This window comes from Peromyscus maniculatus, chromosome 19 (assembly GCF_049852395.1).
Source record: "Peromyscus maniculatus bairdii isolate BWxNUB_F1_BW_parent chromosome 19, HU_Pman_BW_mat_3.1, whole genome shotgun sequence".
Taxonomy (NCBI): Eukaryota; Metazoa; Chordata; class Mammalia; order Rodentia; family Cricetidae; genus Peromyscus; species Peromyscus maniculatus.
Window position 1 is genome coordinate 31,001,197 of NC_134870.1, and position 14,379 is coordinate 31,015,575.

The 14,379-nt window shown below is 43.3% G+C and overlaps 1 protein-coding gene across 4 annotated transcripts in view; it reads left to right on the plus strand.

Annotated features, from left to right (window-relative positions):
* The window catches only part of Arhgap26 (Rho GTPase activating protein 26), a 391,848-nt gene that overhangs the window by 250,687 nt on the left and 126,782 nt on the right, over positions 1–14,379 (plus strand). For all 4 annotated transcript variants that reach the window (XM_042264260.2, XM_042264261.2, XM_042264262.2 and 1 more), the window contains exon 17: positions 645–750. In XM_042264260.2, the coding sequence (XP_042120194.2) occupies positions 645–750 (106 nt within the window). The remainder of the gene's footprint in view (positions 1–644; positions 751–14,379) is intronic.

The following is a 14,379-nucleotide window of genomic DNA, read 5'->3' on the forward strand; positions in this document are numbered from 1 at the left end:
TCCGGAGAAATTCCAAACCCATAGCAATCACTTTCTAATTAAACCTCACATCACTACCATAAATAGGTATGATGAGTATTAGCAGTCTATTTCCCAGAGACACAAAGCTACTCTCCCAAGTTTAATCCAAAGGTGACAGGCTATGTTATAGGTCATAGAGTGACAGAAAGATTTAGATATTTTATCTGTCACTGCTTTCTTCCCACTAGGCCGGTGTGTTGCACGTAAGCTCAGCGTGGATTTCTTTGATGCGTCCGGATGCGTTATTTTGAAATTTGAGACCTTTGTAATGTTCACATAAGATCTGTTTACCACTTCACAAGTGCATAAAGTTCTTTCTTTCCTTGAAATGAAGTTGACCCTCTCGGGATCCAGCTGACCTCGTGTTTGCTCGCTCCCTGGGTGTGCAGTTGACCGGCTCCATTTCATCACAGTCGTTATTTGCATGAACTCTGATACAGAAAGCACGTTGACAGGCCTTTCAGAGCCAGCCATGCTGGACCTAAGCACGCACACAGGACAGGGTTGTAAATCCTCGAGAACATCTTCCCTGTGTTAGGGCTGAGGCTTTAGTTTCCCCGGGTCTTGTCTTGTCCAGTCACTTAGCTGTGACTCCCATAAAACATTACCGCCTTCCTTCACAGAGCTGGAAAACCAAGAGACTCGAGTCTCTGAGATCCACAGCCTAGTTCATCGGCTCCCGGAGAAGAATCGGCAGATGTTGCAGCTGCTCATGAACCACCTGGCAAAGTAGGTTCCCCTGCTACTGCTCGTTTTCCCTCACCCCAGAGAGTTCTGACCTTTACAGTGAGGTCAGTGTGTCTCTCTCTCCTGCTGTTGCGTCAAGTAGGCTGGAGGCTCAGGAAAGAACCATGTGCTGTGGTAACGGCAGAGAACACACTTAGTGCCAGGTGGCCTTTGCCAGGGAGCCTGCAGAGGGCCGCAGTGTAGGTCACCTGAGGTTGAATGGCAGTTTGCTCTTGCAGTGCTCAAGGGCAATCCAGAGTGTATCAGCCATTATGTCAGGTCCTCGTGGGAGTTTTCAGGGTCAAGGTGTTCGTTTGATGACCGAGGAAGAGCAGTATGGTGTGTGGTTACAGAATTGAGATTTGGAGCAAGTAGTGGTGGTGGGTGAATGTGTGGTGTTTACTCAACCCATAAAGCCCTAAACTCACCAAACTGATGTGCTACAAGTCCACCCTTCACCAGTGCTTTGCTCGTACCTTTAAACAACCCTTTGGGGTAAGTTGATACTCAGCTATAGGAGATTGGTATGGTTGGTTTTCGTACACCCTTCAAGCACTTGATGTTACCTTTCATGAAGGGGCACGCATATGTCTACCATAAAGATTTACAAGGCTATTGTAAAGAACCAAGGATGTTCTGAGTGTTAGTGAAAAACAAATATGCAGAATCAAGGAGTTTTTCATCATTGATCTTCCTTTTTTTTTTTTTTTTTTTTTTGATGCCGTATCAGAGCTACACATCCAGAAATAATTAGGAAGCATAGTTGAGAACATGTGAGTTTGCAGAAAGAATACCCCCCAAATTTCAAAAGAATCCTGATGAAATTTGCTTAAAGCAATGAGAGCACAGCCTCAGAAAACAGCTCCTGATGCTCTGAGATGAATTTGGTGCTCTTATGGACATCCCAAAGTCAGGCATTTGCTACCTAGAGAACTAGTTTCTATCCTTACAAACGGAACTTTGCATACATACCTCAGACAGACACTGAAATGGGAGGCTCCAGGTGCACACTCAGCTGAGTATAGGAATGGTGCTTGTGAGTTGGTGATGGCCCCTGAGTCTTCAGGCGGACCTGCAGCTGGCTGGGAGCAGCTGGAAGAGAGAAGGTTGGAGATTAGCCAGAAGCAGTGTGATTGGAAGGAACTTAGTTGGGTGAAGAGTTAATGATGATCCATCAGAACCCATATTGAAATTTTTCCCATTTGTAAATTGCCCTGAGGACTGTTAAGACTCTTTAAAGAAGAAGAAGATGATTAAAATAATAAAAAAACAGCCCATCCTCTTTCCAACTTAAGATAACTAGATAGAATATACAAGTTGTGCCAGTGGTCTTGACTTCTTACCTTTTAACCAATGTATACTGATGTTTTATTGGTTTGTTTTCTGGGGTTGTTTATTCCACTGCATGTCTGGAGCCTTTTGTGTTATTTGATGACAGTTGTCTTGGCCTTATGCCTTTTCTTTATTCCTTTAAGCACCAAGACGTCTACCAGTCAGCTAGCTCCTTTGCCTTACTGTGGGTTAGAGCTGCTGAGTTGAAACAGACTCCAGCTCTCCGCTGTGCTCTGTGCCCTTGCTCCACAGAGCTTGAGCTCTAAGATGTCCTTGAGAGAGATGGGTGGAGGAGCCTTGCTCACAGTTTCTTTAGGGCTAAGGAGTTCTCAGCTCCTACTTGAACAATGCTCTGGCTTACACCGCTGTCCTTATTTTAGAGCCCAGCTGTGAGGGAAACTGAGCTCAGGGCATAAGCTTTGTTTAATTCCAGGGTTCTCTGGCTCAGACTTAGCCGAGGACTGGCCTGAGCTATTGTCCCCTGGCCACTTGCTTAATGGTCAGCTTCCTTCCTAAGTTTTGGTTTCAGGGCCGACGGCTGGAAAACCCAGTGTTTGCTTCTCCTCTTGCCTACCGTCTGCGTTTGCTTGGGTATCCCAGCCTCTGGTTCACAGTCAGACATTATGTAGTGTGGGGGTTTGTTTGTTTTATATTTTATAAAGTTTTGTATTTCTATAAAATTTATATAAACTGCATGTTTAAACTCAAGACAAAAATACATTTGGGGGGCTGGGGTGGGGCTTGGAAGGAAAAGATAAAACTCCTGACCTCTAAAGCAAAATTATTCCTAAGATGTATCCAAGTCACAGGGAAGTTGGGTTTGTTCCAGACCTCAAAGGGAACATCAAAATTACAGGCAACCATGTGCATGTTTGTGTTGATCCAGCTTAAATCTCCTATGATAATTAGATGTTTTCTATTTGTGCCGGGATCTAGTATGCAGTCTGGAGTCACTTACCTGCAAGTGTGGCTGGAACCACCCAGAGTGCTGGTTCACACTGGCATCTCTGGGTCAAACTGTGCCTCTACTGGTAGCTGCTGCATTTCTGGTTCTTTCCCAGATACATCATACACAAACAGACCTTTGAGAGCCCCTGGCCTACAGGAGGGGCCATATAGAAACATTTTCAAGGAGAAGGAGATGGTATTCGAGAGGAATGTGGATTGGAAATTTGAAGCATGTAAGATGAAGAAAATCAACACTTCAAACACAAAAGATATTATTATCATCATTATATTGGTCTTAAAAAGATTTTGTTTTGATTTCTCCAGATTTTGCATTAAATTGAGCTCTAAGCACATGAATTTATTCTAAAGTATTTAGAATACAAAGCATTTTTATTATGAAGAAAATCAAGCCCAGTTAGCTTTGGATCTCTGCAATTCTTCCTCTTTAAGCCTCAGCGCTCTCTCTCGCTCTCTCTCGCTCTCTCTCTCTCTCTCTCTCTCTCTCTCTCTCTCTCTCTCTCTCTCTCTCCCTGTCTCCCTCTCCCTTCGTGTGTGTGTGTGTGTGTGTGTGTGTGTGTGTGTGTGTGTGTGTGTGTGTGCGCGTGCGCGCGCGGTGTTGGGGGGCGGGTATTTCTGTGGCTTCACCAGGTACACATGGGGCAGGGGTGGCTCACAACAGAAACAAGAACCAAAGAACAGTGGATGAGTAATGAAGACCAACTTCACGGTGGTTTCCTGATGTTTACGCGGTTGATGACTCCAAGTATGTTGCGTACCCCACACATATCATTCACAGTGGCTCATCCTTAACTTTATGACAGTGTCTGTGCTCTGTAGGAGGATTTCAAAGCACTTTCTATACATCAAGGGTCACTATTAAAAACAGCCTTTCACAGATGATTTTTCCAAAACACTTACCGAGAAATGAATCTTACCTTTTTTTTTTTTTTTTTTTTTTTTTATTCAATCACCCCAGAATTACTAGGCACACAGAAGCAGAACCTCATCTTGCTTATCACAGGTAGTACTGCATTGCTTAGGATGCTTTGGGCTTCAATAAAGAGAAAACCTAATTCGAAATGGCTTAATAAAGGGATCTGTTATGTCATCACAAAATGTCAATCCTGAGAACTAGTTAATTTGTGGCTTCTGAAGGACCCAGGTTGTTTCCTGCTCAGCTGCCTCCTCTCAGGGTCAGAAGATGTTACATTGTGTCCCTGAACATCAGTGCTTGTCAGAAACGGAAGGAACCTTGTTTCTCCTAGAACCTCTTTAGGCGTCAGGATGGTGCTTCCTAAGATGTTCTGCAGGACTTCCCGTCCACCGTTCTTGGTTTTGTTTGTTTGTTTGTTTTTTGTTCTGTTTTGATCCAAAGCAATTGTCAGCAAGGAGAAGGGAATCATCATGATGAGGGTATAACAGAGAACTTACCTGAGCTGCTGTGGGAGGCACAGACACTGGAATGAAAGCAAAGCCTCCTATAGGCAGAGTCCAGTGTCTGCTCCAAGCAGCCTTAGCAAAATACCCTTCAGCAGATGTTAAGCTTGCTAGAGATATTTCTGTGATGAGCTGACTCAGTCAGGTCATGTGAGACCAAATGGCCAATTTCTGCAGTTTGGGCTCGTATATACCAAATTATGAGATTTGGGGGGTAAAGGAGTAATAAAGAAGGCAAAATAGACTCTGTGGTTATGCCTTCCCATTCCTGGTTATTTTCATCACTCTATTATCTGATGTTTATTTTGATAAATCTGTCTTGATGTGACTTTCCAAAAGGACAAAATTATAACAGTTACAGTCATCGGGAAAGAATATTGAGGGGGTGTGCAAATGTTTGGCTTAGAAGTAAGAAAGGTTTTTTCTCATAAGTTTCTAAGGATCTGGTGGCTTAGATTTTTTTTTTCTCAATCCTATGACTAAAGCTTGAGTACTTGCATCCTTGGAAATCAAGATGAAAGTATTCATATTTCTTTTAGGATCTAGAAACAGTGGGTTGGATTCATGTAGAAATGCTTGTGGTTACAAGCCAAGGTAGACCTTGGCTCCAAAAAGGGTAGGACCTAATGGTTAAATAGCATTCCATGATGTTCTTAGGGCATCATAATCAAAGGAAGTGGGCACTAATACACGGACGGCACTGGCACATATCTCACATATAACTCTGCTACGCTTCATCTGTCCCAAGCTTCAAAGGTAAAATTCGGAATGAACTTTTAAACACATGAGACATTCTAGTGCCTTCTTAGCCACCAACGCTACTCCAAACCAAATAGCTGTGAGAATTTATAGTCACATTCACTGCAGTTAATGTTTCTGATACAATAGCTATCTGAGATGGATGCCCTGTGGCTTCTCAGGCTGCTGTCCCATCGGCCACGTACCCCATTTCCCAAACCTATGTTCTTTCTAGTAGCCATTAGACATCCTACTGCTGCCAGTATGGGATTGCATGTCTGCTGGGCCACTGGTTCTTGTGGCTTGATATCCTATGGAGCCACATCATGGCTGCTAGTCCCAAGTTGACCTCTACCGCCAAGCCTGACTAGTTTTGATTGAACCGCTCTCTCTTTCTTCAATCCATGTGCTTCTGTTTTTACCACTACCTCCCCAAGCTGTCGGTCTTTCCCAGGCTGCTAGTAAAGCCTTCTCCCTGGTTGCAGTGGCTGGCTCTCCCTCCAGTCCATGGAGTGTAGGCCCTGTAGGTAGAGAACTTGGAACACAGTATGTTTCAATGTGAAATTCCTCTGCTATACAAAACCAAACCAAAGTGGTAACTTCAAAAGCAGTTTCTCCATTGCCATTATGATGAAACCCTCCATGCAGTCTTCAGCCCCTTTGGACTTTGCAGTAGCTCTGTCTCTTGTCGTCACCCTTGTTTCTCCATTGTGGAATGCGTTGTCGGCAGACACTAAGGGATATTGGTGGGGCTGAAACATGAGTAGTGTCCCGGTCATTTCTCAGACATCTTCCCTGATTTGTCTTTTTCCTTTTGCAGTCATTTTCTTCTCTCTGGAATGGCTGCTCTGTAGCCTGCCCAGAGCTCCCTCCTTCTAGCTTCAGCTCAGATCACATGCTTCAGTCTACAGGATTCCTTCCTGCTTCAAGCACCTCTCACTTGCCTAAGCTCCTGTTATCTTCTCTGTCTCCCTTTTGATGTGTATCACTTTCTGCCCACGGCACAGTTTGCTGAATGAACGTCTCTCTTATTTCTATTAGACCAGAAGCTTCCCAGGGATGGGCAGTCTGTCTCCCTTGCCATTCTTTTTTACCTAGAAGTTGCAAACCAGCCTCTGGCTGGGGCAGCCCACATGCGTTCTCTTTTGTGGTACTGCCACACATTGCTGGTTTAAAAATCTGAACAGGTTTCAGACACTCTTAAAGGGGTAATTTTACTAGAAAAATTCCAGTGTCTGTGTTAGCCATTGGCTAGAGTGGAGGAGAGGCCACACTATCTGCCAGAGTGTGCTTTTCCACTTTTCCAAAGCCCTCCAGAGCCCCATTGTCTCCTGGGCCTGGCCCAGTTCTTTCCTCCCTGCCTGGTCATAGTGCACGCGTTTGGGTTACTGCCGGTCTGCTTCTCTCCAAAGAGAATTTGGAGATGAGGGAAACACACAAGGAGAAACGGGCTAGGAGAACTGCTGACCTGACTGCCTCTTGTATCTTTTCCTCGTGAACGAGCAGCTCTTTAGGACAGGTTGGAGGTCTCTGCAAGAACCAGGAGATGCTGCTTCCAATCGTTCTCATGCTTACAAGGCTGGGAGAAGTTGTTCCGTTCCGTTTGTGTGTCTGAAGACTAATGACTCTCAAAAGATCCTCTCCAGCTATCACCGTCAGAGCCAGAAGAAAACCTATTTGAAGGGACATAGCACAGAGGACAGCCACCTATTGGAGAGCGAACACACAGCTTATCACTTTAAACTAATGGGAATGCAGAAGTAGTCAGAGATCCACCCCTATTCAACCCTCTTTCAAACACTTTCTGCTTAAGGATTTCATGGTCTGTGGCCTTCAGGTCAGGTCAGGTAAAAGAAAGATACACATCAAGTCTAATTTCTTTTTTCTTTCTTTTTTTTTTTTATTTCGAGACAGCGTTTCTCTGTGTAGCTTGGCGCCTTTCCTGGATCTGTAGACCAGGCTGGCCTCGAACTCACAGAGATCCACCTGACTCTGCCTCCCGAGTGTTGGGATTAAAGGTGTGCGCCACCACTGCCCAGCTTAATTTTTTTTTTTCTTAAAAGGAAAAAATAAACAAACTTTCCGAATTCATCCTTCTCATCCAGCGGGGAGTGCTTGGCTCCAAGCTGCCGGTTCTCTGCAGTCTTTGTGCCCCTTTGATTTGGGCCTTTTGTTGGTTTTCACTTGTTCCACTAGTTGGATTTATTTTTCAGTGACTTTCCTCTTTAATAATTTATCCGTTTTGAACTCAAAGGGCCAGCCTTGGACTTGCCTCTCACATTTTGGAAGGGGGGGGGGCTCTCTTTTCCCTCTTAGTTTCTGCCACTGTTTTCTGCAAGTGGTGTTGTAAAAGCAAAACTATCAACAGCCTGCTGCCTTACCTCCTTCTTTGACGGGTGCAGCGAAGCCTGGAGTTCTGCATTGACTCTGGGAGCTGGTGATTATATGTCTTTTGGGGAACTGAATGCCTCTCTCACTGAGCACCACATACTCTTTGCATTGCATGCTCAGTCTTTCTGAGTTTTGTTTGCCTGTTTGTTTAGCTAAGTTCTCTTACCCAGGCTGGTCTCAAGTTCCCTGTGTACCTAAGTATGACTTGAACTCTTTGGGGGGAGTGGTGAGGGCAGGTTGAGCCAATGTCCTATGGAATCTAGCTAGGCTGGTCTCAAGCTTCCTATGTGGCTAAGGATGGCCTTGAACTCTCAGTCCTACTTTTTCACCTGAGTGCTGACATTGTTGGTGTGTATCACTATGCTGGGTTTATATGGTACTGGTGATCAAAGCCAGGGCTTTTGTGTGTACTAGGCAAGCATGCTACCGACTGAGCTACCTCCCTCCCACAGAAGATACTCTTTTTACACTGTCTGGGTTTTCACCAGTCCTTCAAGTAGTTGTGATTCCTGTGTGGTAAGGAAGACAGACTTGTAGGAATTTGAAGTTTATCTGTAGGCACTGAGAGCACAGTGCTTAAGAGAGAACATACGGGAGCCAGACTGCCTGCTTTGAAACTAGTCATCCCTGTAGGTTGGTAAGCAAAGCCTTTGGGGCTAGATGCTGAGCACTGCACAAGCAAGGTTCCTCCTTCCTGGGAGATTTCTGTGTGCACATGTGCACTGCAGTTTACTTCTTTTCTTTCCTTGGTTCCTGGTGTGTATTTGGGCCAGAGGGCTGAGCAGCTCACTCCCCCTAGCAAAAGATGAGCTAGCCCAGGGCCAGCTGGGAGAAAGAACTGTTATATCTGGTTTCAGGTCGCACCTTACAGCGAACCTCACACTTCCCTGTGAAGATTCAGGGCCTCCATGAAGCAGTGCCAGGGAGCCAAGCACCTGCTCATCAGAGCAAGCCGAGCAGAGCTGATTTCCGTAGAAGGATGGCTCTTGCTCCCCCTCCTCCTTCCTCTCCTGCTTCTTGGTGTCACAAGGCTGATTTTATCTCAGAAGCAGCTGTGTTTACTGCAGTTTAATAATTCTTAATTTCCTGAAGGGGGACACATTATATCACGAAGTCTCATCTTAGTCTGCATGATCTGGAAATTTCCACCCATCTCAGTGATATTTGAAATGTTTCTGTTTGTGAGAGACTGACTTTCCTTCTGTGTGATCCAGTTTCATTGCCCTCTCAGATACATCCCTGTCTTAAACAGCGCTGTCCGCTGTGAAGTGCATCCTCCCTGCTGCCCAGATTATCACTGAGTGCGATCTTACCTATGCGTCTTTGTTAGTCACTGAAATTTGCATGTGCATGCAAGGAAGACTGTGCATCCATGCAGCTTCACTCTCCCTTAGGAGATACCCTGTCCTTTTTGCAGTTTAACTCATACAAGGTTGGAAGAAAAGGTAAGATATTATGAACCATCCTGCCAGTCCTCTGCTTTGTACAGGGACATTTTTCTTTGAGCAGCTCAGCATCATGACCTTGTTTCCAATTCTGTAATATAAATATAATCCTGATTTTTCCTCATCCTACTCAGTGGCTGGGAAAGTAACCCAAAATGTTTGGTGTACTGCAAGGTCTTCCTGTGTACTTAAAGGTGTACATGATTGGTCCAACTTGGTTAACGTCAGGCCTTCAGTGAGAAAATAGAACATCCTAGGCTTCAAAGTAGAGGTGGCACGTTGATTTGTTTTAGTTGTAAGCAACAAGAGTTAGCTTTGAGTAATTTAAAATATGTGTAGAAGGAGGAAGGTTATCGGGTGGTTTCTGGGGTAGTGCCATAATTGAAAGCAGAGCTGAACCATCAGGTACTGCAAAGCTCTCTTGAGGTCCCTTCTGCTAGCTGACATTGCTCTTTGCATTTTCCTCAGTCACTGCCTCTCCTCTAGATGATCACCCCAGATCTTACTTCTTATTTGACAGAAAAAGGAGATTCACTCAGATCTTCTACCACCAGATTAACACCCATGCGTGTTTGTGCCAGCTGCCCTGTGTTTCCACATCTGTTACGCTTGTCCTGTGGCTATAGAGCCAATCAGTTGAGACTTCACTTATTCATTCAGCTCTCACATTTCTTCTTCCTCCTGTCCCCCAGTCTTTCCCGTTGGCACATATGTATCTCATTTCCTCAGTTCCTTAAAAACTGAGAAAAGAAGAACTGAGAAGAACCTCCCCAGCCCCACGCCCTCAGTAGACGGCATCCCAGTTCTCTTAGAGCTTCTCAAATAGTTGTCTGTGCTTGCTCTTCACAATTCCCGTCTTCCTGTTGGTTCTGACTTGAACCTGTACAGGCTTTTTACCCAGTACTCTAGGGAAGCGCCTTGTAAAGTGTTGTCTGTGACTTTGTGTTGCTGAGTCAGCTTCAGACTTCCCTTCTCTCTTACTCTTCCTGCCTTGAAAGGCTTTTATTCAGAAGCTTCTAGGACATCACATTCTCCTGCTTTCTTCAACTGCCTTTTCTCTGTTGTAGTTGATTGTTTTTTTTGTTTTTTTGTTTTAACTCTTTAGCTCTTAACTCTTTGGGGTGGCCTGCTGCCACCCAGCTCCCAAATAAATCACACACAGAGGCTTATTATTACTTACAAATGCCTGGCCTTAGCTTGGCTTATTGCCAGCAAGCTTTTTCTTAACTTAAATTATCCCATCTGTCTTTTGCCTCTGGGTTTTATCATTCTCTATTTCTGTATATCTTTCTTCTTTCTCCATGGCTTGCTCTGTAGCTAGGTGGCTGGGTGGCTGGCCCCTGGAGTTTTCCACTCCTTGTTCTCTTGCTCTTTCTTCTTTTCCTCCCAGATTTCTCCTATTTATTCTTTCTGCCTGTCAGCCCTGCCTATCCTTTCTCCTGCCTCGCTATTGGCCATTCAGCTCTTTATTAGACCAATCAGGTATCTTAGCCAGGCAAAGTAATAAAGCTTCAAAGAGTTAAACAAATACAACATAAAAGAATGCAACACATCTTTGCATCATTGAACAAATGTTCCACAGCATAAACAATTGTAACACAACTCAAAATAATATTTTACAACACTCTATCTTGCTTACTGTGTCCAGGATGTAGCCCTTCAGTCCTTAGGGATAACTCTCCTTCTGTCTCCCTCTCTAAGATGTCTTCTTCAATTGGCCAGAGAATTGCATCCTTCCGTCCCAGCATTCCTCACCCACCTGCATTTCTTAATTTTTCCCCCATAGCATGTGTTACCATCAAATATACTCTATATATGACTTACTTGGTCATTTGTTATTCTCATCTTCTACTGAATTATGAGCTCTGTGAGTGACAGTTACCATCTGACCAGCACTACTGTATCCCTGGCATCTAGACAATGCTTTGTCCATAAAAGTAGGTACTTGGTGATCATTTGTTGAATGACTACATGAAAGAAAGACAAAGAATGTATTCAGGGAAAGTATCAAGGGTCACCTGTTGGAGAATTGACTTTGCAATGTTTTAGCTCCAACCGCTTTTGTTCTCTTGTGATTCCACTACAAGTCGGCATTCCTAGCATAGAGCTGTCAGAGCTGTTCGTAAGGAATGCAATAGGCGGGTATTTAGCTGGCATTCTCACATGCTATGAGCAAAGGCACCCAATTGGAAATTTCAAAAAAAAAAAAAAGTGGATTCTGTATTTGCCATCCTCAAAGAATACTTGGTAAGTAAAAAGTATCAGTTATTCAGGCGCTTACTGTTGACCATTCTTTGCCATAAAGAATCCAGTTTGCATTAGAAGCTTAAGATCCTGGCACAGATACTACCTGTTTGGAGGATCTGAGCAACTGTAGTGTGCATTATTATGTGCAGATAGAACCATTGTAATAAAAACTACAACACAATGTTTTCTTATTCTTCTAATACCTTGGCATATGTCCTAGTTTCCCAGAATGATTGATTCTGATTTTACATTAGCTGGCACTTCACAAGGGTCTAGCCTCCCTTCTCTACTTACCTTTGGGCACACTCTGGACCCAGAGCATCTCGAGTGATACTTGATAGAATGAAGATACTGACTTGGTTCACCAGAAATTGTATTTGCTGAAGGCACTAGGAAAATTGGGGCCTTCCATGTCTTCCCATCTAGCTGCCTGGTCAGGTTCTCTCATCCTCTGAATTATCATTTTGCTAATTTAAGAAGTACACTTTCTTTCTAAATAGAGCTGTCATGTAAATGGCTTTGCACACTACCTACTTATGAGCTTCTTTCCCTCAGTTATTCCTGATTTACGATGTCATTCTCTCTGGCCCTAGCCAGATGGTTAGCAAAGCAGAGAACAGTGACAAAAATGTAACTATCTCTGTGTGCCATCAGTTTGTTGTGATTCTTGACATGAATGGTGCATCTGAAATTGTTTGGCTTGTGTTAAATCTGATCTGAATGGACGGAAAAGGAAGGTAAGTCTCATGCAAATGTGTGATGCCTTCTTCCCCTGCAGGAGCTCCCTTCAGGTGGCAATGCAATACAAAACTAAATTCCTAACTTGCCTGTAAAGGTGCTTTTTAAAAAGAAATAGAAAAGTTCCAGTAGAGCACCTGCTTTTCACAAGTGCAGTTTCTGTTATGTACTCTGTGTTGTTAAATGGCCGCCTCCGATCTCTGTATTCTCTGGGCTTGCCAGCCCACTGGCTACCCTGTTCTCCCAGGTCACTGGGGTCTAAGATAATCTCTGCTGAAGGAGACATGGCCAGAGCTACACCAAGAGGCACACTTGGTCTTCTGATTCACTTCCTTGTAAATTAGTCTCTTGTAGCATTTGCTGAGGACAAGGCAAGCTGCTAAGTATTTATTTCTATTAGGTGGTAATAGGGAATTTGGACTGACTGAGTTTCTCTTCCTGTTTCTTTTCAAACTTGTTTTATTCCAAGTTTTGAGCTAATTTACCAACCCTTTAAGTTTCTTCAATAATAGATTTAGAAGGATCCTTTTTTTTTATAACTTAAAAAATGTACTTACATATAACACATACACACACACACACACACACACACACACACACACACACACACACACACACACTGCACTCAAGGAAAACAGTGTACAAGGTAGCCATGGTATTCTAACTTGGGCTTTCTTCTCTTGGCTTCTTTATTTTGGAATTTTTATATAATAACCATGTGTGCTATTTAAACAGTTATAATTATTTTTAATGAGAGGAGCAGGCTCTGAGTCTGAGCCCCTTTTAACTTAGGAAACATCTATAACTTCAAGTAGCGGGACTGGGTGGGACAGGGACAGAACAGTCAATCTCTGGTTATTCTCAGACAGAATCCCTTTTGTCTGACTTGTCCCCTGTCCTTTGTCTGCACTTTTGCTCACTGGCACCTCTGCCAGGGAGAGGGCTGAGCTTAGCAGCCCTAGAAATGGTAAAGCCTTGTAATTTAGGAAGTTTTGCATTCTGTTTGCCTGCTTCGTTTATCTGTCCACAGATAACCTGCACTGCAGTGCTGGATGCCTGGGTGCGGGGTACATTGTGCAAGAGCTCAGGTAGGGAGCCCAGCTCTACTTGAGAAGGCAAGAAGCCAAGACTGTGGAGAAGGGGGGTGGGGCTAAAGCTGAGTTTTTCCTGTTGGTTACTTTTTATTGAAACATCAGAATTGTCCTGATTATTACCTAGAACAAGAGTTGTCATAATTCCAGGAAGTATTCCTTTAACATTTCAAATGTGCATAACAACTACTGTTCTGTTAGAGGTCAACGTTTTATAGAGCTGTGTAAATAATCAGTACATTGTATGTACTGATTAGAATTTATGATCATCAAAATAGGACGTTTTTGAAGAGTCCTTATTGATTATCTACGTATGAGAAAGAGACAGTAGACTTTTAGGTTAAAATTAACAGCTTGAATTTGTTTTGAGGGCTTTAAAAATGTATCTTGGTTAATTTAACATTGACCATACTAATATATATAACATACATACATACATACATATACATATATATACAGTGTGTGTGTGTGTGTGTGTGTGTGTGTGTGTGTGTGTGTAGAAAGTAGATCACTGGGTCCATTAAAGAGCTCCTTAGCCACAGTGTGACAAGGACAAAGGGATTTTTTTATTTTTTAGGAGCTCCCATTCATTTCTATTTACACTGAGGTCTGGATGCTGCTAATAAGGATCCCAGTGACCAAAGATACACTTTGAATCTTGATATTGGCTTTTTCTTTTAACTGTTTTCTCTTTTCTATAATCACCTGTCTGTCCATGAAATACTCAGGTTTTTACGGTTTCTCAACACAATTCGAAGGAATTCTTCCGGTTTCTCAACTTGCTCCCTCTTCTGTCTAGCCATCACTCCAAATCAATCACTGATTCATTGTGAGGAACAGATTGGCAGTATTGAGAAATGCATAAGCTCTGCAAACCTTTGCAATTCTATTGTTAGGCATCTTACCAAATCTCACATGTGCAAGAGGGTGTGTACAGTGTTGTTCACTGCAGTGTTGGTTAGAGCCTACTAATGTGGAAAGAGATAAATAATGCTGTCCTACTTAAAAGGCATTTGAAAGAATGAATAGCATTTATCGCAAAAGGATAAAATTGGGTGAAAACACAAGCTAAAAAGACAGAACACTTTGTTACCATTTTTGGAAATTGCCCCCCCCCACACACACACCAGACATCCCTAATCAGACACACGCAAATCAGTTTTAAAATATCAAAAGAAAATTCAAAAGGATACACACTGATTGTATTAGTTATTTTTTCTATTCCTGTGATAAAACACATGGCCAAGGCAACTTCTAGAATGGTC